Source organism: Acipenser ruthenus, chromosome 53, assembly GCF_902713425.1.
Source record: "Acipenser ruthenus chromosome 53, fAciRut3.2 maternal haplotype, whole genome shotgun sequence".
In the NCBI taxonomy this organism is placed as follows: Eukaryota; Metazoa; Chordata; class Actinopteri; order Acipenseriformes; family Acipenseridae; genus Acipenser; species Acipenser ruthenus.
In genome coordinates this window covers 1151052-1176714 of record NC_081241.1, presented here as the reverse complement: position 1 = coordinate 1176714, position 25663 = coordinate 1151052, and the positions used below count along the sequence as shown (strand labels likewise).

General features: G+C 40.2%; 2 protein-coding genes across 2 annotated transcripts; both read left to right on the top strand.

Moving 5' to 3' along the window:
• The first annotated feature begins 663 nt into the window (after positions 1-663).
• LOC117432847 (deleted in malignant brain tumors 1 protein-like) lies at positions 664-9150 on the top strand. Its single transcript, XM_059016524.1, has 8 exons — positions 664-1007; positions 2458-2760; positions 4698-5015; positions 5109-5426; positions 5664-5705; positions 6644-6670; positions 7232-7336; positions 8794-9150. Exons 1-8 carry the CDS (start codon positions 707-709, stop codon positions 8847-8849), a joined length of 1470 nt encoding a protein of 489 aa, XP_058872507.1. The 5' UTR covers positions 664-706; the 3' UTR covers positions 8850-9150.
• Positions 9151-11297: 2147 nt separating this feature from the next.
• Positions 11298-23732, top strand: LOC131696641 (butyrophilin-like protein 1). Its single transcript, XM_059016559.1, has 8 exons — positions 11298-11352; positions 11711-11789; positions 14292-14343; positions 14782-14918; positions 16119-16314; positions 16825-17088; positions 17902-17935; positions 18362-23732. The coding sequence occupies exons 3-7, from the start codon at positions 14292-14294 to the stop codon at positions 17919-17921; spliced, it is 669 nt and encodes a 222-aa protein (XP_058872542.1). The 5' UTR covers positions 11298-11352; positions 11711-11789; the 3' UTR covers positions 17922-17935; positions 18362-23732.
• Positions 23733-25663: the final 1931 nt, after the last annotated feature.

Here is a 25663-nt window from a genome sequence, read left to right as displayed (position 1 = left end):
GCTTCAGATAACTCTCATAGACAAGGGGCTCCTGGAACGCACAGTCCACTTGCAGTTAAACACGCTCCATCAGGAATTACAGTTAACACGTGTTTATCTGTATCTACTTAGTTACTTGGACTTTGTTAATTTTTCAGCCCGTCTTACTTTTTTTCGGTTTTGAAAATGAGATTAATGATTTGGATCCTCATCTTCCTGCCACTTGTCCGTAAGTATTTTATTGATACTATATACTATAGAACAAACGATCCTCAAAGGCAATGCAGACACACAGCGGCCCTATAATGGCAATATTAGAGATCTCTACAATGGGTAGCTCAAGATCTTCAGCAGCAATGCAGACAGACAGTGACACAGTATGCATTTAGATGTTTCTCTGTTCTAATAGCATCATAATGGTATTGACCAATCCATTTCAGGATCACTGTGTATATATTTATTCAAAATCCATTGTATTGTCATTGCTGGTAGTGCTGTGGATCTGCTAATGATTCTGTTTGGATTCCTTCAAGGTAACATGTTGGGATTATTATGGGATGCATTAAGGTTACCAGTATATACTGAGCTCAGATGTATAATATAATGTAAAAGTAAAGGACTTATTATGGGTATTGAATGGCATATATCATCATTTTGATTCTCAGCATAAAGTTTCAGTATAGCAGTTAAATATTGTGCTAATGCGTTCTGTTTTTCAGAAGGCAGAATGGATATCAGACTGGTCAATGGGAGTCACAGCTGCTCTGGCAGACTTGAGGTTTATAATGAAGACCAATGGGGCACAATGTGCTATGTGCTCATTGAAATTGCCCAGCTTGTGTGCAGAGATCTGGGCTGTGGCTATGCTGCATCTGCTCCACAGGCTTCACTCTTTGGAGAGGGGACTGGTCCTGTCTGGAAACCCAGTGTAGAATGTGTTCCAGGAAGATCACAGATGCATTGCACGATAATCCCTATGCAAACAACAAGCTGTAATCACAGTGAAGATGCTGGGGTCATTTGTTCAGGTAAGAAATGAAAACAGTGACATATTTAAAAACTTCTTTGGCCATGCCTTCACCTCCCGGGTTGAGTAGCTTGGTATCAATGCAGATGCACAGCATGGTAAAGAGATCTGGTTGAAGCTCTCTGTATTCACACATTTAGGATTAGTATCCTGGATTTGAAGGGTGTGTAATGGTTATATTTACAGGACTATGATGTCAGAAGCCTGAGGCATTCTGGGTATTCAGAAGGTAGTTTGATGTCACGATCACACATTGGCAGAAATCTGGTTCAAAGAAAGTATTTTAACCCCAAAATGTCAGATAATAGTCCCACAAAAAAATCACATACACTTGTGTGACATGGTAGCGTCACGGCCCAAGATGTTGCCAGCAGGAATTAGAGACTAGGAGACAAAAGCTGCAGTGAAACGCTGCTGGGTACATTTCATTCACAAACACAAAACACAGGAACCAACAAACTGTGGCACAAGGGCCAAAATAAAAGGCTTAAACAGTAGGCTGTGCATTGGCCTTCACAACAAAAGTTTACAAACAAAACATTCTCACGCCATTACACTCACCTAACTCTTACCTTGAAACTTACCTTGGGTGTTCTATAATCAATAAGCAAACTTGAATCTTGGTTTGTATACAAGCAGTGCCTGAAATAAAATGTGGCTCCATGTTTGTAGTTCTGTAGCAGTTTTGTAGTTCTACTCTTTTGAGTGATGTCATCAAATCCACACCCTGCCAGGTGTATGATGTTATGTTTACAAACGAGCTGGGAAATGTCTGTCTTGTTTTCTTATTTTGTAAAATACAGATTGAGAACAAAAAAAAGAAAGACCCCAACAGCAGATCACGATGCAGACCAGTGAGAAACAATTTCAGTAATAAAGTAAAAAGAAAAGAAACGTGTTTGATTGCATGAACTGACAGTTTGATACTGCCTGTAGAGCTGTAGAGTTTCTACAATGGAGGTGAAAAGCATCCTTCTGTAGTTATTTTGTCATGCTGTTAATAAATAAGTACGTTTTAAAGAAACTCAGTTGTATTTAACAGAGTTTCTACTACATTCAAACCCTCTCTCGCTTCAGGCTCCATGCTAGATTGTTTCTGATCAAGACGCTGGGTGATGTAAGAAAGTGAGGCACGCCTCTCTCATGAAAGAGGCAAAATAATTCCTGTTCTGCGTTCCTTGTCTTTAGAATGAAATAGTGGCAGTTTCACATGTGAAATTATTAACATAAATGTTCACCCTATTCACAAAAATTCTTCAAATTGGTTAATATGATTTAATCCAAAATACTAACCTTTAAGTTAAAGAAATAAAGGAATTGATTCATTGATTGTGTGATACATTCATCATAGTGAAACAATAAGGGTAATTAATCTCAGACCAATTATGAATTTGTATTTTAAATCTGACAAGTGTACATTTAAAATGTATTTCTCTTGTATTCAATGGCAGATATTCTAAACATCAGACTGGCCAACGGAGCGAACAACTGCTCTGGGAGAGTTGAGTTCTATTACAAGGATCAGTGGGAGGCGGGGTGTGGGGATTACTGGGACATGCGTCACGCTCAGGTTGTGTGCAGAGAGCTGGGCTGTGGCTACGCTGTGTCTGCTCCAGTTGGAGCACGCTTTGGGAACAGGACTGCCCCCTACTGGAGAAAAGGTTTTCATTGTTCAGGAGAAGAACAATCTCTGATCAGCTGCTCTGTAAACGATTTGACAACTTGTCATAAGGATGCCAGTGTCATTTGTTCAGGTATGAACATTTCATTTTTCCATTTTATTTTAAAATATTACAAAATAATGATGATTATTACAGCTTTAAAAAAATATATATATTTGCAAAGATCTAATCCAAACACAGAGGTCTGTTCTCAAAGATCTGCTCCAAACACAGAGGTCTGTTCTCAAAGATCTGCTCCAAACACATAGGTCTGTTCTCAAAGATCTGCTCCAAACACAGAGGTCTGTTCTCAAAGATCTGCTCCAAACACAGAGGTCTGTTCTCAAAGATCTGCTCCAAACACAGAGGTCTGTTCTCAAAGATCTGCTCCAAACACAGAGGTCTGTTCTCAAAGATCTGCTCCAAACACAGAGGTCTGTTCTCAAAGATCTGCTCCAAACACAGAGGTCTGTTCTCAAAGATCTGCTCCAAACACAGAGGTCTATTCTCAAAGATCTGCTCCAAACACAGAGGTCTGTTCTCAAAGATCTGCTCCAAACACAGAGGTCTGTTCTCAAAGATCTGCTCCAAGGGGCATGTTGTCCTTCTGATTCCACAGTGCATCAGCTTGACAGTCTCGTCCCATCTCTCATAACTAAATCCCACTATTTGCAACCTCATATCTGGCTGTGGGCAGGGCTCAGTAGTTGGTTTATCATAAATAATTGCATTTATTTTTTGGTGTTGAGTTGTTAGCAAAAAGCAAACACCCAGGGCTGATCTTCCTTGAAGGCAACGCCCCACTCCCCAAAATGCTGTCTTTAAAAATCTAGTTCTTTTATAACAGACAGTGATCCTGGTATATTGGGAACATCTGCACTTTGTAAACCCATAGTTATGGGTTTGAACCAAACCACTGTCTTTATTATTCATGTATTTAACAGGTTTAACACAGGCAATGTGACCTAAAAATGATCAATCTGAAATAATGATTTAGATAATGAAAGCATTGACTCTGTATTAATTCACGGTACCAGGGCTGTTCAGTGAATACTACCTATTAAACAAAGCAATATATTTCAAATACAACAGAACACAGGTGTAGGTTCTTATAAATAAGTGTTTTTATTATTATATAAAAGAAGTCTACAGCGATTCACAAACAATGAGCCGCTGCACGTGTAAAACGTCCGCTGTGTTGTAATGTCTAAATGACACACAATGTGCTTTCTGTACAATAATGCAAAACATGTTTGTGTAACTCATGTAGATGTCAGGCTCATGCATGTTTAAGGCGTTTCTTCTGTTTCGTTATCATATTGATTGCAATGCGGACATGACGACTCACGTAGGGAGCTGCTCAATTATTTTTATATTGACTCCTGTTCAAAACCAATGCACAATTATAGAGTGGCTCAGGTTGTCAGTGTGTCTGCATCAAAATGTATTTGGTTAAATTGTACTCTGCAAAGAGAGCTGTCAGCAGATATTCTCAATTAGTTTATTGAAATCAGAACTCTGTTTTCTTGTGAATGATCCCCCCCCCCCCTTCACCCTTCCCTTTACATTTTCATACTTATCTATTATTATTTATTTCTTAGCAGACGCCCTTATCCAGGGCGACTTACAATTGTTACAAGATATCACATTATACAGTTATCACATTATTTTTACATACAATTGCCCATTTATACAGTTGGGTTTTTACTGGAGCAATCTAGGTAAAGTACCTTGCTCAAGGGTACAACAGCAGTGTCCCCCACTGGGGATTGAACCCACAACCCTCCGGTCAAGAGTCCAGTGCCCTAACCACTACTCCACACTGCTATTGTTCTGGCAACATCTGTCCTCCACTATACCAATTTCAGATGGGATTCTCTCCCTCTTACACACCCTGCCAGGACACAATATCATTCTGCACTTTCTTAAATGTAATCCACTGCTTTGAAATGATTCCACATTGAACTCATTTCAACGTGTTAACATTTCAAAGTGTAATGCATGTGTATTCCCCTTCTGTTTAATGGCAGAACTTGGCTTTGATATCAGACTGATCAATGGGAGTAATAACTGCTCTGGGAGAGTTGAGCTATATTTTGAAGGTCAGAGAAGGAGAATGTGTAACAATGGATGGGATAATGCCACCGCTCATGTGGTCTGCAAACAGCTGGGTTGTGGCTACGCTATATCTCCTCAAGAGGGCGCACTCTTTGGAGAAGGGACAGACCCCTCCTGGCTGTTGGGAGTAAGCTGTACAGGAAGAGAGTCCTCTCTAGAGAGGTGCCTTTCAGGACAGAACGGAATACAGGAATGCACAGATGGATCTGCGGTCAGTGTAATTTGTTCAGGTAGGAACTCCAGTGTTGTTCTTAAGTATATATGTGCAGGTATGTGACCAATCAGCACATGTCTAGTTTATTTCCTCTTCTATTGACTGTCAGGTGCTGCCGTTCCTGTCAGACTGGTCAATGGAAACAACAGCTGCTCTGGGAGAGTTGAGTTCAATTCCATTGGCGTGTGGAAGGCAGTGTGTGGTAGTGACTGGGACATGAACGATGCGGAGGTTGTGTGCAGAGAGCTGGGCTGTGGCTCTGCTGTGTCTGCTCTAAGAGGATCCCACTTTGGACAGGGGCAAGGATCTGTCTGGCAGTATAGAATGGAATGTACTGGAAGAGAATCATCACTGGAGAGATGTGATTCACATAAACTTGTAGGATCATTCTGCAGCCAGAAGTATAGTGCAGGGGCTGTGTGTTCAGGTAAAGTCAGTTTTTAAAAAATACTGTAAAAAATAAATAAATAAATATTAAATAAAGGTCAAAGACAGACGTTTCGACTTGAAGTATTTTGCAATATGTTCAAGAACATATTTGAAAACAATGAAAATAATTCTAGTTGAAACGTTTGTCATTGAATTTATGAATTTTTTTTTGTTTAACTCTTTAGCTTCAACCATCATTCAAAACAAACCTCAACCTATTTTTTTTTCTTTCTAGGAAATGCCTCCCAACAGCACCCTACCACCACCACTCCCACAGGCAAGTGGGGCTGTTATATTCAAATCTATAGAATAATGGTGATGGGTAGAACTGAAAGAACAAACTGATAGACCCAGAGAGGAAAATAGAGCAAAGGAACAATAATTGACATCTGACCTTCTCATGCCTATTATTATTATTATTATTATTATTATTATTATTATTGAGTCATTTAGCATCCAAAGCGACTTAGAGACTGGGGTTGAACCATGCACCACAGCTGCTGCTGCTGTAGAGTCACTTCCAGTAGGACCTCGGCTTTACGTCTCATCTGAGGCCATGGAATGATGCAACAAAGTCTGAAACACCCGAGATGCAGAAAGGAGCAGTTACGTGATTGTTCAGAGCAGTTCTTCGCTAGTTTCATGCAGTTTAAAATGTGCCTTTGCACTTCCATCAAGATAAGGCTCTTTAGTTTTAAACAGGCAATATTAAGGCATCCAGTGTGTTGAGAAATGTGTGGGTTATTTATAGGAGATGCAGTACCTTAGTTGTATTGGGCCTGTGCATCTCTGTCATTGACATCATCAGCAACCCCTTGGCTGGGATTCAGTTTGGAACAACCACTTCATAGCTTCAAAACATCGAGCACATCAAATAATTCAATCAAGCTACCCCATATATACTTTCCAGATCCTGCATATGTCAATGTTGTGGGAATGTGTAAGTGAAGGGGTTTGGATTCCTGTAGGAAAGGATTTCTCAACTTGATCTGTAGCACGGATTCCTCCCTTCTGTTTACTGAACTATTGAAGTCATCATTATAATGTATGACACAGGTGGCTGATCTCAAAGTTCCCAAACAAAGCTATTCTAAACTACTAGATAACTCTTGCAGTGCAAACAAACCAATGCAACTGAACATCAAGACGGGTTTAGGGCTGGCAGAGAGTGGTGCACTTAGAAAACACAAGCTGTCTTTCTGTTTGCTTTTACAGTTAGCACTGCCCCGAAGACCTTCACCGGTGAGTAACACAAACACTGTGAGCTGCATTTACTGCAAAATAAGGGACTGCTTCTGGGGAGCAAAGACTGAGGAGGGTCAGGTTAGGAAAGTGACTGCAGTGGGCCAGCAGGTGCTGATGCTGGATACAGGATTAGGATCAGGAAGTAAGACTTCACAGCAACAATACAGTGTAGTCATTTACTGAACTACACAAGTGCGCAATATATATATATAAGCTGAGATCGGGGGGGGGGACGGGGGGGGGGCATGGGGTTTGCTTCTCCAATCGATCGCTCCTCCCTAACTCATCTAAACATTATCCTCCACCTCCCTCCCCAGCCTCTACTTTATTGTATTGGGGGAGGGCACGGCTTCATCACAGACCACCCTGCTGACCTGACAATATGTTCCAGCAGATATTCCGACATATTTCAGCATCCCTTTACAATATTCATCAATATATCATATAGACATTTTGAAACGAGCATCTGTGCCTCATATACTGCACAGATCTGGGGTAACCCTTCACTGCCTCAGCTGTGTTCTCAGTAACACTTTTCCAATGTCTCTCTCTGTCCAGATGACCTCCTGGATTTCATTTCCAGCTCAACTTTCTACACAGTCCGTTGTGTCTTCATCATCTGCTACCTGCTGGTAATGAGCACCGCTGTGATCACTGAAAGAGGTAACTGCATGAGTGCTCACATATTAATAATCAGCTTGGAACCTTTCCCTGGGATGGAACCCCTTTTATAGCTCATACTCTTCAATGTGAACTCTAAATCATTGATTTTATTGGGCACTATGCAATCACGGCGCAAAATAAGAATGAAAGTCAATCACAACTTCCAAATACTTAGAGGAATATTGCAAACACACTGCAGAGTTTTTACAGCACTTCAACACCGTCGGGGCCCGGGGGGGGGGGGAGGGGTGCATTAAAATGATACCCTAAACTTTTTTTTTTTCGTGTTGTTTGAACAGTGGTAATAATAATAGTTTGCACAGGACAGGTTTGCTACTGCAGTGTGCGCGCGACCAGCGTCACCTGCGCGCCATCACGTGTGCAGTGCACAAAACGGTCAGGTATTATTGGAGGTTAACGGCTTTACAAAAATGTATCGCCATAAATCTAGCACTCAAAATCAAAGAAAGAAAAGGGTGAGAAAACATCATCAGAACTGAGAAACGAGCAGCTTCGTAAGTATTGAACTCCTGCAAATCAAGGCAAAACTGACGTCGTTTCACAAGGAGAGTTTAACTGCAGCTCTAGCAGCCTGGACAACGACGCAGCTGTAGCTCTCTGTTGGGATCTGACAGTCACTCACCGCGGGGAAAATAAGACAACTCAGCGACAGCGCATCTCCAAAATGTTACGAGTGACCCGTCTCACTCAAACCACCCAGGTATGTGGCCACAGAAAACAACAGATTTGAGAGGCAAAATATTGTGGCGAAACTGGGTCTGTTTTACTTTTTATTTTAAGCAGAATAAGTGGACAGACTCGAGGGTTGCAGACGCAAACGGAATATCCTCCTTTTTTAATTATTTTGTGGTACACTCGGTCTCTATAGGCTAAGACCACGTCAAAACAATACCCCCCCCCCCTATTCTCTAGCTATCCAGTTCTCCACTCCACGCCTCTTTTAATTCTCTTAATTCCAGTGCTCCTCTGGACACGCTCACAGCCTGTACCGGCTCTCTCGCTCTCTCGCTCTCACAGACTCCTGTCAGCTCCTGGTCTTGCAGTTTGTCAGGTCGTTACTCACTGCCACTTTCACTTCATCTCTTCCTTTCATTCACCGCTCTCTCTCTCACAACTCGCGCTCCAACTGACGCCCCTCCTGTTCTTGTACCCCCCGTCTGGCATGCTCCCCTCCCCAAACTGCTCTCCACCAATCACTGCAGTGCATCACTCTCACTGTCAAAAGCACACCAGTGGTCTGATTTACCTGCCATAGCACTGTCAATAGGGTGTACACCATAGGTCTGATTCACCTGCCATAGCACTGTCAATAGGGTGCACACTATGGGACTGATAGTTACCAGCTCTACATTAAAGTCTCCAGAATGTATAATTCTGAGCACCACTGTGCACACGACCATACTTGCCTCCCTAACCCAGTTTCATTTCCTCCACAGTTTACTCCCGGATCAGAAAAGCAGACGATTCGAATCCTGCTGAGCTGTCCTCCTAACTCGGCTCAAATCAATCACTTTTGCTAAATACATGCCATGGCTAAACAGAAAGCTTTTAGTTACAGAGCTCATATAGCTTTGCTGTTATGTAGATGTTTGTTAAGTAGAATTTCATTGTTAGGTAATTAGTCTATCATTATCCCTGTTGCAGTCGGCATGGTGTTTGATTCCCTGTGTAACTGTGATGCATCTTAAGATCGATCTCTCACTGCATTCTTGAATAGCTGTTTCAATGAGTGTGAACATACTGTGCTTCATGATAGCTAACAAAATATACATAATTTTAAATATAAATTTTAATTTTAAAACTAGATAAATACAATATTCAATCTATGTGGCATTATTTTGCTTGGAATAAAAGTACAGCAAGCCTTACATATATTTACTTTTTTGTGTGCCTTTGTTCTTAATTTCACCCAATGTTGTGCCACCAAAGCTAGATACATGAGCTGCAGGTTCAAGGTGTGTAGGGATGTTCCTAAGTCTCTATTTCTGGCTCTCCAACAGGCTTTTCCATGGAGGAGGGGGAAACCTGGGGGGGGGGGAGGGTCAGTGTGGTTAAAGTCACTGCCAGATGAAATTATTACTTATTTATTAACAGACGCCCTTGTCCAAGACGACTTACAGTTGTTACAAAATCTCACAGTACAAAATACAACATTACAAAAAATCTCATTATACAAGTCTGCCAAAAATGTGCTCCTTGCTCCTTGCATGCCCTAAGTGCTGTAGCCATCATGAGTTGATGAGATCAAAGTACAATCTGAAATATAACTTCCTGGATTCCATACTGAACAAATCCTATAGGCTAGTTTAGACGTCAATCATACATTGTGTGATTGACGTGACCGTTACACTAATTACATATTGAGAACCCTTCAGGACCAGGCGTTTCAGTGGGATGCTCACCCAGGACCAGGCGTTTCAGTGGGATGCTCCCCCAGGCGTTTCAGTGGGATGCTCCCCCAGGCGTTTCAGTGGGATGCGCCCCCAGGACCAGGTGTTTCAGTGGGATGCTCCCCCAGGACCAGACGTTTCAGTGGGATGCTCCCCCAGGCGTTTCAGTGGGATGCGCCCCCAGGACCAGGCGTTTCAGTGGGATGCTCCCCAGGACCAGGCGTTTCAGTGGGATGCTCCCCCAGGACCAGGCGTTTCAGTGGGATGCTCCCCCAGGACCAGGCGTTTCAGTGGGATGCTCCCCCAGGACCAGGTGTTTTTTGGCTGTATTTGACTATGCCTGTAAACAAACATTCACAAAAAATCTTTTTTTTACAGTAGAATCTTGGAAATAGTGTCCTTTTTTCAGAACACAGAATTTTGTTATTTTTATTTAATTTTACGATAGCCACACGTTCCCAGAAATTACACAAAACGGAGCACTCCCAGTGCACAAGGAATGTAGAATCTATTTCACCTTTTTGACAAATGGTACAAAAAGGATCTGTTGATATTTTCATTTGAAAATACTTAAGTTGAGGGTGTAAGCCAGGGGTAGGCATCCCTGGTCCTGGAGTGCCACAATCCTGCAGGGTTTGTAGGTATCTTCTAATCATTATTTGCTAAATACCTGGAACAAATGGGAATTCTGACCAATTAAGACAATCATTGAATCAATTAATTTATTAAGGGGCTTGGGTAAAACAAACAACAAAAGTGTCTGTGGCGCGGGTTTCCTACCCCTGGTGTAAAGCGAAGCCTTTACCAAGGATTGGAATTCTACTGTTGCGAATTCAATGTACAGTAATGCTGCCCCCTGCTGGTGTAATCTGGCAGTGCATCAGTGTTCAGAAATGCACAGGGTTTTGTGAACATAACAGATGGAAACTATCCATAACTCGCCAATCATACAATAATAATAGCGCAATCATACAAATCTCTTGTTATCAGCTATCTTGTAGTGTGTAATATTCATGCATTAACCTGTATGTTTTCTTATAAGATTACATGTGATTGTGTTCTCACTCTTCTGCTCTGTTCATAGTTGCATGGTTCTCATTATAACCACAGTTAGCTTTCTCTAACAATCAGAAGAGCCAGCTACCTGTCTGGTGTCTTCTGGTTTTTGTAGCAGCTGTCAAAACTTTTACTCCAGGGGTGCCGAACTCCAGTCCTAGTAGGCCGTGGTGTCTTCTGGAATGTCAAAACTAATCTGTGAGTTTAGTTAAATGGCATAATGATTTGATAAATTAGAAACATTTAAAACATGCTCAGGCCTATTAATGTTCAGATACTAGTGTAAGTTGAATCAAGTGCACCTTCTAAATCATCAACATGCAAAATACGGACGCGGTGTAAATTATTCGAATATTATTTGAATAAATGAGCTGGACGCAGACGTTTTACAATGTATCATTTTTATTTGTATTACTGCAGCTAGCTGATAAACACTTCCCTGTCTCTCAACACATTTAGCTGTCAATAAAGCTTATCGAATACAAGACCCCGAAACAACCCAATCCACTACTGCACACCAATCCCGAAAACCAACTGCAATACGAACAGGTGACTTTATAAATGAACCAAACCCTAAACACCAATAATTCGTATTTCAATTATCATGATCTCAATAATACTGGTCATACTGCTGTTTTTTTAACCAAATAAGATTTTGTTTGTTTGTTTTTACTAACAATTATTACAGTATTAAAAGTTGAATAGCTGCATCAATTCTTACAAAAATATTTATTTTCCTTTGATTAGCCAATTAGTTCTCATTCCCCTACAATTTAGAGACACAGTTTAGGTTTACTAAACTCCAAATGACCTTAATTATTTTTGGCAATGCTCTCGTTTAATTATCCTACATCGTCATTGGGTGTGATACATTTATCATTCTTAAACTTTCACTTTCTCTTATCAGAAACGCGGCGTGCCTCATCATTACTGGGAACGACACAGGTACAATTACAAGACGCGGCGAAGATAAACCCGTACTAAAGGTAAAAACAAAACCACATATAACTTATTTCTATTGTAGATTTAGACTTAAAGTGTGTTAATGTTGTATGATGATCAATAAACAAAAATGGTTACATTTTAAACAAAGAAGGCTATGGAGAACAAACACGGAAGAGCCGACTTTAGTGTCGCAGTAGTTGAGTTGTTGAACCCTGAATGTCTTTCCCAGTTACAGCACACCTGATAAAATAAATTACAACAGAGATGATATACAGCATGTAAATATTCTGAAGGAGGGATAAGCGCAGTTTTTAATAACTGAATTGGTGTAGGCTGCATCTTAAATTGTAAGCCTATATTTCATCATGTATAACCTCCAGACATTACATTTTTAATAGCCAATGTTTGTAACTAACGAGATATATTTTGTATTCTGTCTATTGTATTCAGCCTACATTTTAAAAGTATCTTTAAAAACACACCCCTGTAATCCGGGAACTCGTTTTTTATTTGCTGAAAATTAACCAAAGCACGAATTACATTGTTTTAGGAATGTCCCGGTTTGAGCTGAGAACCCAGGCGTTAGATAATATAATATAAAGTTCTTTTTTTCAACTTTTCACGTCTTTATATTTGTATTTTCGTTAAATCTATTGTTGCACTAATTTCCGCATTAATATATTTTTACGTTTTCACATTATTTTTTAGACGTCAAAAGCCCTTCTATAACCTATAGGTTATAATTTAAATACTTGTAGTCTAGTCGATTGAAATTCTATAGAATTATGTTGGCTATTCTGTAGGTTGTGTTGGTTTGTATAGAGAATTGGGACATTAGGCCTCAATATTGCGTTTAATTCTCTCCACACACAAGAGTCCTCCCTCTACTCAGCATAAATATATATATATATATATAAAACACCTTCCAATCACGTTTAAGAAAAGTCCTTGCGTCGCCTGTTGCCAGGGGAAACAGAGTTGTACAGGTTTGTAACCGGTAGTGGTACATCCTGAAGGTTAGACAAGCAAACAGTCATATATACAAATCCTCCAATCACGTTTAAGATACAGCAGGTCCTTTCTTGCATCATTGGTTGCTAGGAAGAACTGAACTGGGCAGGTTTGTTTATCTGTGACTTCAGTTATCCGGAGGGCGCCACACGTTCTCAAACACACAAGCAAAAAAATAATATACTCAGTAAAACAACGCAGTTCAATTTTTTGATTTTCACAAGCCAGTGAAGCGAGATAGAGCGAGTTTATGAGGAACCCAGTAAACATGAACCAGGATTTTAAACTTGCCTCTAAAATGAATGGAATTGAAGTGTAAATGAACCTTTGCTATAATGAATATTGGTGCTTAGATAGGCTACAGTTTTATTTGTTTGCTGCTAAAAATAAATATATAAAGCCAATTTACACATTCACTTCATTCATGAGACGGGCAATTTTAAAATCCCGTCTCAAAGCGTCGCGGGATTGTGGAGCCTGTTGGCAATCGTAGTCACAAGTCGACAGTAACGCAGACTGGCTGAAAGTATGACCGACAGCTACGACCACTTTGCTGCGTCAGCTCGGAGGGGCTTCAGTCCTTCTGGCTCACCCGTAAAAGTGTCTGCAGCTGACGTTCGGCTTTTGTCTGCGAGAGAAGTATAAACCAGCCTTAATACGAGGAGCAACTACAATAGAGTAAGCCAGGTGGCTGCTGACTGAGAGTTCTGAGTTGTGAACTGAAAAAAATATATATATAATAAATATTCTTTTGGTTTACATTACTGTTTTCTTCATTTTTGATACATTCTCCTCATATTTAACCACACCTCGTTTATCTGTGGATTTCACATATCTGAGGACCCTTCTCCCCCAAGGCAGGCTGATAAATAGCTGCAGTGTGGAGTAGTGGTCAGGGCTTTGGCTCTTGATCAGAGGGTTGTGGGTTCAATCCCAGGTGGGGGACACCCTGCTGCTGTACCCTTGAGCAAGGATTGCTCCAGTAAAAAAACCCAACTGTATAAATGGGTAATTCTGGTCGTCACTGCTAATAAATAAATATTAAGAGATTCAGCTGTGTGTATTGTATTATTCTCATATTAAATTATGGAGTGCTCCTGTATAAGAGCCTCTTTTCATTTACAATTGCTTCTGGAAATCACATTGAAATGATTTTCAAACTAAAGTATATTCAAGTTTCTGGCTGTAAACAGGAAGGGAACACAGCTTATTATATCCCTTACAAAAAATATATATCTGGAACATTGCTGTTTATATTGCAGCAAACCACAAAATCTTCTTTGCAGCCTCTCTGTTAACTTAGAATTGGATCACAGCAAGGCTACCTGCAACCTGTTGCTACCTGGGGAATTTTGGTTTGTTGCAATATAACAGCAATATTTCAGATATATTTCTAAAACCAAACCTTTTTTGTAAGGGATGAAATCACAATTTACACTTGGCCAGGTTAATTAGGAAGTGGCTGGATTAAAAGCACTGATGCTTATGCCAAATATTTTGCTTTCAAATTTCATTTTTTTTTCTGTTTTTAGATGATGTCACTCTTCCAACTGTGTCTTGTGTTCTTGCTGTATGGTGCAGTGGGTATGTACTGCATCTGTCTCTTCAGTATGAATAAGCAGTGTGGAGTCGTGGTTGGGGTGTGGAGTCGTGGTTGGGGTGTGGAGTCGTGGTTGGGGTGGGGAGTCGTGGTTGGGGTGCGGAGTCATGGTTGGGGTGGGGAGTCGTGGTTGGGGTGTTATTTCGTTTCACTTTGCTTTCAAAGCAGAATGAAGAAAATGAAAGCACAACATTTTAACAAGTGTCTTGTTGGATCGATGGGTCATGCTTTATTTTGAGGGGCGCTTATTAACTATTAACGAATAGTAAATATATTAATAAACATTAGTTACTAGTCTGTTAACAGTTAATAAACTATTTGTTACTTGATTTACTGTAACTTTTCTCACAGTTAATAAATCAATTAATAAGATAATAAGATAACTGAATTACCTGTTGATGCTTCTTTTCTATTCTCATTAGAGTCTGGATTGCGTTGTGTTCGGGATTTGCAAGAGAAACCCTACAGTGATGTCACCTTCAGCTGTCGTCTGGAAGGCGTCAGTCCCCAGGATGTCGTTGCTGTCACCTGGAAGAAAGGAAATGACGTTGTTGCTCAGGTGAAACAGCATTCTACTGTACTACCCCACCTAATACTCCTGCAGGGATTCTGCACACTGCTTTCAACCTGACTCCAGCCTGGAATGAACCTAATGTTTGAAGTCTCTGTGAAATCAGCAACAAATTGACAGTAATAACAAGCCAAAGAGTCCCATATCTCTGCTTCATTTCTACATCTTTTAAACTGGTTCACAGGTGATAAATACCAAGCAAATACAATAAGTATTTATCACACGTGAGCAGTGAATTTCTCCAGCATGTTTGTTATTACTCTACATAGTAACACAATAGTGGTAACATGCATTCATTCTCTCACGTATTTCTTTTTTATTCTGTGTACATCGTCATGTTACTTGATAACAATATGACTAACTGAAGAAACACAGCCCCTACCAGATCATCTAGGTTTTCATTAAAAATGACTGCTTCTGGGTTATTTTATTTGTTAATATGTGGCAATTAAGCAAAGCTATGGGACTCGTTTGCTTGTTATTACTGCCAATGTGTTTCTGATTTAGCGGCGACTTCAAACATCAAGAACAGAAATCAGAGCAAATACGTCTTGTCTTTCTTGTCAGTTTTTTTTTACAATTATTTTTACACCAGTTTTTCTTCCAATTTGAAATATCCAATTGTTTTTAAGCCCCTGTCTCACCGCTGTAACCCCTGCAAATGACTCGGGAGAGGTGAAGACAAGCACACGTCCAAGCGTCCTCCAGAACATGCGCTGTCAAGCCAGCGTCTTTATATCACACTGTAAGCCCACAGCGAAGCCACCAGACCTATCACTTTCCAACTTCAGTAACTTTAATTCTGTTATCTAGGATGAGGAAGACCTTTCGTTTTCCTCACCTTTCCCTTTACAAGAAAGCGCTGTTGTTTTAATAGTTTGTTTATTGATTACATTACTTTGATTACTATTAATACAGGTTGAGTCCATTGTTGGGTAAGAGAATTGATGTCACTGGTCGTGTTAGACAGACGGTCTCTTAATCCAGGTAAATGAAAGCACAGATATCACTGGGAGAAATTTAAAGAGGTCACTTAGACCAGGTGGTCTGTAAATAAAGGAGCAGGGCACATGAGCAGGTTTGACTGTCTGTACAATCTAAACTACTGTGATATCATTTGTGGGGCTCCTAGAAACAGTGTTTTAGAGAAGTCATTTAAAACCCGATTGATGTATATCTGGTCTTCAGGCTGTCCCGGGTGTAAAAAGGGGAAAGCGAGGTGTACCTGGAGATCCCAGAGCAGAGGTCAGAGAGGACGGGCTTGACAAAGGAGACATGTCGCTGCTCCTCAAAGACGTTCAATATACAGACCAGGGCTCCTATCACTGCACTGTCGCCACTCGCTCCAGGAAATATGACGAAACTGTCAACCTGTTTATACCAGGTGAGTCTTTATACTACAGGTAGATATGATAACCCCAGACCCCTTCATTTTCAGCTCTCTCCCTCCCTTTAAACCTTCATTAATTCATAGTTAAGCCTTAACTGCATACTGGATAAAAAGAAACATTGTTTAAATTAGCGGGGAAAGAAAACAAACTAGTAACACTACTGGAAACTAACTAAAGCAGTGGAAGTTAGTAAGCTGGATTTGGTGATTAGTGCAGGTTCAAAAAGAATCAGGTGAGATCAGTTGACATTGTTTGTTAACTCAATGATAAGGGTAAAAAGAATCAACTTCCTTTGCTAAGCAGAGATTTAAAAAGTATGTTGGAACAAAAAACAGCAGGGCAGGGGTAGAGCAGAAAACCACTGATATAGCTGAAGCAATAGTATATAATTACACCATTATATTTCAAAATATATATAAAAAAATGATGATGACCTACATTTGCACATTTTCATGATTTGTTTATTGCTAAAAAACCATATCCTCTTCCTCTCATCCAATCAGAGCCTGAGTATCCCACAGTGTATTTCGACTCCGTGACCAGCACTTTTACCTGTAATTCTACTGGCTGGTATCGTGAGCCGAAGGTCCAGTGGACCAATGAGAAAGGAGAGAATCTGACTGACCAGTCAGAAACAGCACCAGCAGAGAAAGAGGGTGAAGTGTACAAAGTGATGTCTGTCCTGAAAACTAGCGATCTTCACCAGCAGTACATCTGCACTGTCCAAGAAGGAGGGATAGAAAAAGCAATACGCAACTTCCTCAAAAGTACGTGTGTATTTATTATTTATTTAATTATTATTTATTTGCAATCGTCAATTCTTCTTACCCCTGTTTTTCTCCCCAGTTTGAATATCCAGTGGTTTTTAAGACCCTGTCTCACCATTGCAACCCCACGCAGTGACTGGGGAAAGGTGAAGACAAGCACACTCAAGCGTCCTCTGAAATGTGCATGTCAAGCCAGCCTCTTTTTTCACTGCAAGCCCACAGCTAAGTCACCAGACCCATCGCGTTGGAGGACTACGCAGGGGACAGCACAGCTGACTCACAGGCACCTGGCAGAGTCAGGCAAGGATTACCCAGCTGACTTGATGGTGCACGATTGGCCAAGCGCTGCCTGGGCGGGGAGGGTTCGAGTCAAGTAATCCCTGTCTCATCACGCACCAGCAACTCCTGTGGGTGGCCATGCGCCTGCAAGCTAGCTGTGTTGTAGCCAGATCTGATGTGATGGGTCTGTTTGGCTTCACTGTCGGCTTGCAGTGTGAGAGGAAGTAGCTGGTTTGGTGGGGCACGTTTCGGAGGACGCTTGAGTGTGCTTGTCTTTGCCTCTCCCGAGTCACTGCGTGGGTTGATGCGGTGAGATCTTAAAAACAATTGGCCATTATCAGGGGGTAAAAATGGATTCCAAATAATTAAAAAAATGTACAAGCAGTAATGACTGAGAAACAGTAACCTGCAGCAGTATGTCATTTTGTGAATACACCTTTTATATATATTTGAAATGAGTTGCATTTAGACACTAGTACTGGCAGTCAGGTATTTGTTTTTCATTGCCTTTCCTTTTTCTCAATTTTTGTACAGATGGGAAGACGGAGCTCTAAGTCTTCTCTCAGAGGTAATTGTTGATTTATTTTGAAACCTCACAGTTTAATTACATCACACTGTACAGCAAGGCTCTTCAATTCCAGTCCTCCAGGTTCTGCATTCCATTCCAACTGCAGCTCTTAATTGCTCAATTATGTGGCCATTTGAAAAAGGTTGTAAGAGACATTTTTGGGGGGTATATTTTTCATTTGATGATTTAAATGAAGCACTGTCTATTTATTGAAGATACAGTTTACTTGTTGTAAACATTGTAAAGTCCCTGAGCAAAAGTGTTCACTTTTTGTTTTTCTAATAAGCAAATACTTAGAGCAGTAAACTAACAGATTAATAGCTTGGTGGTTGCAACAAAAACCAGAAACACAATCCAAGAGTAACCCTTTCAATAACAGTCATCATTATTTTCTACAGAGGTAACCTAATGTTTTTTTTCTTTTAGCTCCCCTGCCATGAAATGGAGAAGAGCGAATGCAAACCCTTGAAGTGAGCGTCGTGTTGAAATGATGAGGATGTTTGTTAAGATCAATGTAAACGCAAGCTTATTTCTGTTCGTTTGAACTTTCTGTAGCTGGAATAAGTTTCTATTATAAGATCTATATGCAGAACAGTGTGATGTCACATTCTCATTGCAACATGACATCTGGTTCTGCACGAAGCCTGATCTGGCGTGCTCTCGTATTCAATGACAGAGTTTTTATATATTTTGTGATCCTCTGACCTATGCTGTGTAAAATGCACATTCCGTGTTTTTCTGTGTCATTCCAATGCAAACGGATTTCTAGCATCCCTGGTAATAATAAAGGGCATCATAGCGAGGAGGTGCTGTACTCAGACTTGGGGTCAAATGCAAATTTAAATGCAAACTGTTGAACTATTTGCATTTGACTTGATATTTGCATTCTGAAATACAAGCATTTGCATTTCAAATCATGGGAAAGCTTCAAAAACATTTCAAGTGCATTTAAATACTGTTCAATACTACGACTACTACTACTACTAATAATAATAATAGTAATAATTAATAATAATAATAAAAGTAGAGACTTTTCAGTATTGCTGCAAGCAAAGTTTATCGACCTGAAAGATACAAACTGAAGGACTCCACTTTTGAAAAGTAAATGTTTATTATCTAGCCATTTAAGAGCTACAAATAATTGAAAAGCTATTGAAAGGCCAATTATTACTTTTAATTGAGGGTTCAATGAAGTAATTCAGAGCTCAATCAGTTTAGAAGTATTGTATGGAAGAGTATTTGAAATGCATTTGGTGTTTGTCACATATTTGTATTTCGTTTGGTAGTAAATGCATCACATTTGCTTCGAGCAAATTCAGAATTTCAAATACATGAAGGCATTTGTATTTAAATGCATTTGACCCCATGTCTGACTGTACTACAATGTTGTTGGTTTGTTTAGAACCAGGTTTGTGGTGGTCACTTTTCTAGTGTGTTGTAAGAGTAAAATAATGCTTATCCTCCTCATTACAAGCATGCAGTACACTGGATATTTTTCTTTTGAGATTTGCATTGCACAGATCAGCAGGACGGCAGCCAGTATGTGCAGAAACAGGTAGTGGACAAAAAATGGAAACCCCAATGTAAAGTCACTTAATAGGGCGTTGGGCCACTATGGTATCCCGCTCTGTGGAGTTCTCAGCGGACCGTTTTTGATGAAACTGGCTGCTTGCGCCCCAGGTTGAAATTTGAAGTCAATTGATCTGCAGTTGCTCGCCTGTTCTGCCTTTGCGCTTGGAATGAACGCACGGATATCACGATCCTGAAGTATGCGCTTCCGCCTGCTGTTGCCCTTTGCTGATGATGTCATTCCCTCGCAGTTCCATGCCCACATCACCTTAGACACCGTTGCTAATGAAACATCAGCAAGTTGAGCTGTCTTGGTCACTGAAGCTCCTCCCAAACGCACCCCCGACAATCACCCCTCTTTCAAAGTCACTGAGGTCTCCTCTTGCAGCCATGCTAGCCAGAATTCTAGGCAACCTGTCCTGTCCAGCATTTTTATACATGACCCTAAGCATGCTGGGATGTTATTTGCTTAATTAACGCATGTGCCACACCTGTGTGGAAGCCCTTGCTTTCAATATACTTGGTGTCCCTCATTTACCCAGGGGTTTCCATTTTTTTGTCCACTACCTGTAGCTGCTGCACACCTAGGCTTTCTATTGATGCGCTGTTTACCAGAAGGCGTTTGCGTTAATCAATCAAAGGAAGGTGGAAATGGAGACTTACAGCAGCGAAGCGCCTTGGCCGACAATGCAAACAGATTACGTTTTTAAATATTACCTTCAATATTTTTTCTACTTTCATACATTGATCTTTTTCTAAGAACCTGCTGATGCTACAAGAATATAAATAATGTCTCAATGTTGGGATTTAGTATTTTTTTCAACAAAACAAATGCAGTCCAGTATACTGGAGATTTGGAATTAAGGACTTTGTTCCAGAATTTTTACATGTCACAAGCATAAAGTACAGAATTTACTTGATAAATTGCATATTGAATTTGTTTTTTAGGGAAAAGAAAGTTTGTCTGATTATTTTATTGTATAGTATATTTCTTTAGATTTCATTTTAAATGTGTGTTTTCAATGATTAGTGATATGTAAGAATACATGTGCACATTTCAATGTGCATGTTCACTGTGATACTCATCACAGAAAAACAAAATACCGTATTACTTCAAATTAGAGCCGCCCTCGAATGAAAGACGTCCTCGTATTGATGCTGCAGTCATGTATCAGCTTTATAATAGAGGCCCCCTTGAATAAACCCCGCTGTCAATAAAGAAACGTTAGGGTATTTTTGCGTCCCCCTACAAACAAAAACACACACAGTAAACAAATAAACACACAACACTGACTGTACAGCAACACCCCCTCAATCCAGCACGTCAATTACAAACTAATGAACACACACACAGTGAACAAATAAACACACAACACTGACTGTACAGCAACACCCCCTCAATCCAGCACGTACATTACAAACTAATGAACACACACACAGTGAACAAATAAACACACAACACTGACTGTACAGCAACACCCCCTCAATCCAGCACGTCAATTACAAACTAATGAACACACACACAGTGAACAAATAAACACACAATACTGACTGTACAGCAACACCCCCTCAATCCAGCACATCAATTACAAACTAATGCACACACACAGTGAACAAATAAACACACAACACTGACTGTACAGCAACACCCCCTCAATCCAGCACGTACATTACAAACTAATGCACACACACACAGTGACTAATGCACACACACACAGTGAACAAATAAACACACAACACTGACTGTACAGCAACACCCCCTCAATCCAGCACGTACATTACAAACTAATGCACACACACACAGTGAACAAATAAACACACAACACTGACTGTACAGCAACACCCCCTCAATCCAGCACGTCAATTACAAACTAATGCACACACACACAGTGAACAAATAAACACACAACACTGACTGTACAGCAACACCCCCTCAATCCAGCACGTACATTACAAACTAATGTACACACACAGTGAACAAATAAACACACAACACTGACTGTACAGCAACACCCCCTCAATCCAGCACGTACATTACAAACTAATGCACACACACACAGTGAACAAATAAACACACAACACTGACTGTACAGCAACACCCCCTCAATCCAGCACGTACATTACAAACTAATGTACACACACACAGTGAACAAATAAATACACAACACTGACTGTACAGCAACACCCCCTCAATCCAGCACGTACATTACAAACTAATGCACACACACACAGTGAACAAATAAACACACAACACTGACTGTACAGCAACACCCCCTCAATCCAGCACGTCAATTACAAACTAATGCACACACACACAGTGAACAAATAAACACACAACACTGACTGTACAGCAACACCCCCTCAATCCAGCACGTCAATTACAAACTAATGCACACACACACAGTGAACAAATAAACACACAACACTGACTGTACAGCAACACCCCCTCAATCCAGCACGTACATTACAAACTAATGCACACACACACAGTAAACAAATAAACACACAACACTGACTGTACAGCAACACCCCCTCAATCCAGCACGTCAATTACAAACTAATGTACACACACACAGTGAACAAATAAACACACAACACTGACTGTACAGCAACACCCCCTCAATCCAGCACGTCAATTACAAACTAATGTACACACACACAGTGAACAAATAAACACACAACACTGACTGTACAGCAACACGCCCTCAATCCAGCACGTCAATTACAAACTAATGCACACACACACAGTGAACAAATAAACACACAACACTGACTGTACAGCAACACCCCCTCAATCCAGCACGTCAATTACAAACTAATGTACACACACACAGTGAACAAATAAACAGACAACACTGACTGTACAGCAACACCCCCTCAATCCAGCACGTCAATTACAAACTAATGCACACACACAGTGAACAAATAAACACACAACACTGACTGTACAGCAACACCCCCTCAATCCAGCACGTACATTACAAACTAATGTACACACACACAGTAAACAAATAAACACACAACACTGACTGTACAGCAACACCCCCTCAATCCAGCACGTCAATTACAAACTAATGCACACACACACACAGTGAACAAATAAACACACAACACTGACTGTACAGCAACACCCCCTCAATCCAGCACGTCAATTACAAACTAATGTACACACACACAGTGAACAAATAAACACACAACACTGACTGTACAGCAACACGCCCTCAATCCAGCACGTCAATTACAAACTAATGCACACACACACAGTGAACAAATAAACACACAACACTGACTGTACAGCAACACCCCCTCAATCCAGCACGTCAATTACAAACTAATGCACACACACACAGTGAACAAATAAACACACAACACTGACTGTACAGCAACACCCCCTCAATCCAGCACGTCAATTACAAACTAATGTACACACACATAGTAAACACGTTTTATTTAATGGTAGTACAGTTCTGAAAAAAAATCCCAGATAAACTGCTTCCAGAACAGCAGTGCTTCTGAAGATCCTATAGGTGGTTTTTAATTCAATTGTAATTCCCGTACAAATAGAAACAATGTGCTTACTATCTATGAGGAGATTTAGTATCGATTTCTCTTGCAGAGAAATTACAAACACGCAAGTCACAGTGAGAAAAAAATAATCGAGTAGGATATATTGTAGTTTTTACAGAAATCAAACTGATATTTTGAGGTGATTTTTTGGGCAGAAGAACATCTACGTCACACTCGTGGACTCCACAGCCACACCAGCATTGTCCTGCCCCTTAACAAGCAATACACACTCCTGATTCGCTGGTACAGTACTCCCCTGACCTTTCAACTCCCACCTAATAGGCTCTCGGTAACTGTCATAGCCACACATGCTGCTACATACAGGTAGGCGACCGTATTACAGAAAATAAGCAGCCGGCTGACTTCTAAAATGTCATGAGTCATGGAATAAAATATCGACAGCGTTTGAAAATCGTATTAATAAAGATCACCCTCGTATAAAGGCTGCACTCTTAAGCGCTGCAGTCATCTTGATCAATTTAAAATAAACACAGCGACACCAAATTGAAGTAATACAGTAAGACAGGGTAGTAACAGCATTTATAATGTGTTATAAATACGGAATAGATGATATAAGAAATCTGCAATAAATGAAAATATAAAACTGTATATTAGCTGTAAACAAATCAGGACAAATCACATTAAACATACATGATTTACACTTCATTGTCTGGGTCATTTATTTTGTATTTTAAATTAATCTGTTTACTGAAAAATATTTTTCATTATTTGTAAAAAAAAAATGGAAACACCTGCCATAGCAGTGTCAATATGGTGTAGGGCCTCCATGGGCAGCCAGCACGGCACTGATTGGACGTGGCAGGTAGCGATTCTGCAAGGTGCTTTTTAAATTGTGCTGGAGGGATACGGGACCATTCCTCAATGATTATCAGCCTCTAATTCCTTCAGGTTGTGTTGTATTGGGGGTGGAAATCTGCAGTCAAGTCAGAATGGCCCGTACATAGAGAGAGTCACATCACTTTAGAGACTGTTCCTTGTGAAAAAGCCTCAGTAGTAATTTGTGCCTATTTGAAAAAGGAAGCATCTGCCAACCAAGCACCTCTTATCAGCCCTCTATCAAAGTCTGTCGTCCTGTGGTCCCATCGTGACTGAAACAGACTTGTGTCAGGGAGATGCATCTTTTACACATCACAGAATACATGTCAGGGATACATTTTCAATCGCGTCACAAAAGTGTGTGCTGCATGTAGCAGGTTTTCCAATGTTTTTGTCCCATTTATGTCACCATTGAAGAAATCTAGAACTGAAAGTGAAAATTGAAGGGGTTAAAATACCTCCAACACCGAGGCATTATCGCCCCCCTGCTGGGAGAAACAAAGAACTGCAGTTTAGTCTCCTCAATACAAGGGTGGTTGGATAGCGGCTTCCCTTTGATCAAGGTGTTTTTTTTTTTCAGCATGCTACAGCACTGGGGAATCTGTTCGGTAACAATTTATTTATTCTACATATATATGTGTGTGAGTGCGTGTGCGTGCGTGTGCGCGTGTGTGCGTGTGCGTGTCAATAGGGCAGCAGTGTGGAGTAGTGGTTAGGGCTCTGGACTCCTGACCGGAGGGTTGTGGGTTCAATCCCCAGTGGGGGACACTGCTGTTGTACCCTTGAGCAAGGTACTTTACCTAGATTGCTCCAGTAAAAACCCAACTGTATAAATGGGGAATTGTATGTAAAAATAATGTGATTTCTGTATAATGTGAAATAATGTATAATGTGATATCTTGTTACAATTGTAAGTCGCCCTGGATAAGGGCGTCTGCTAAGAAATAAATAATAATCAAGACAATGACAAGCATTATTTATATAATTTAGCTACATCTGGTAAATCTATAAACCTGGAGCTTCATGCATACCTTTATACAGGCAAGCAATAGATACAGGATGCCTTTTCCTCGTGTTATTATTATTATTATTATTATTATTATTATTATTATTATTATTTTGTAAATGATCTCATGTGATTTCTGAAATAGTTGGATAATTACCCTCACAAGCACTTCATTAGATGCACTTGGTCTACTTGTTATGCAGTTCAGTTTCAATATTTATTTATTTTTGCTTATTTGAACAGTAATGTGAATGAAATATCATCACAAGAAAGAAGACATTTCCATGGATATCGTAAATCACAATCAAATTGCATTACATGTGCAATCTACCCACAGTGGAAAAGCAGAAACGTGTTTTAAACCTGGCCTTTGTCGCCCTCTTCAGGACAAACTCTGCAGCTGCACCGAGTGTTGTGAAGGGATTATTTAAATGCACTGTTTTATTAAAGGCACTGTTTTATTAAATGCATTGTTTTATTAAATGCAAGCACAGTTCATTTTAACCGTAATAATACTTATAATCAGATTCTACAATTAAAACAAAACTTTTATATTTAAATAAGCAGGTCGTTTAATAACCATTTTTTACATTCATGTACATTATTTAATGTAAATCTTTTGTCATGTACTTTTTCTTTAAATGTTTTGAACAGTTTTAATGTTCAATAAATGTTTTTATTCTGCACCTACTTCTGAAATGAACATAAACTAAGTGGACTGTCAACAGCAGCTGCTCTCTGGAAACGTG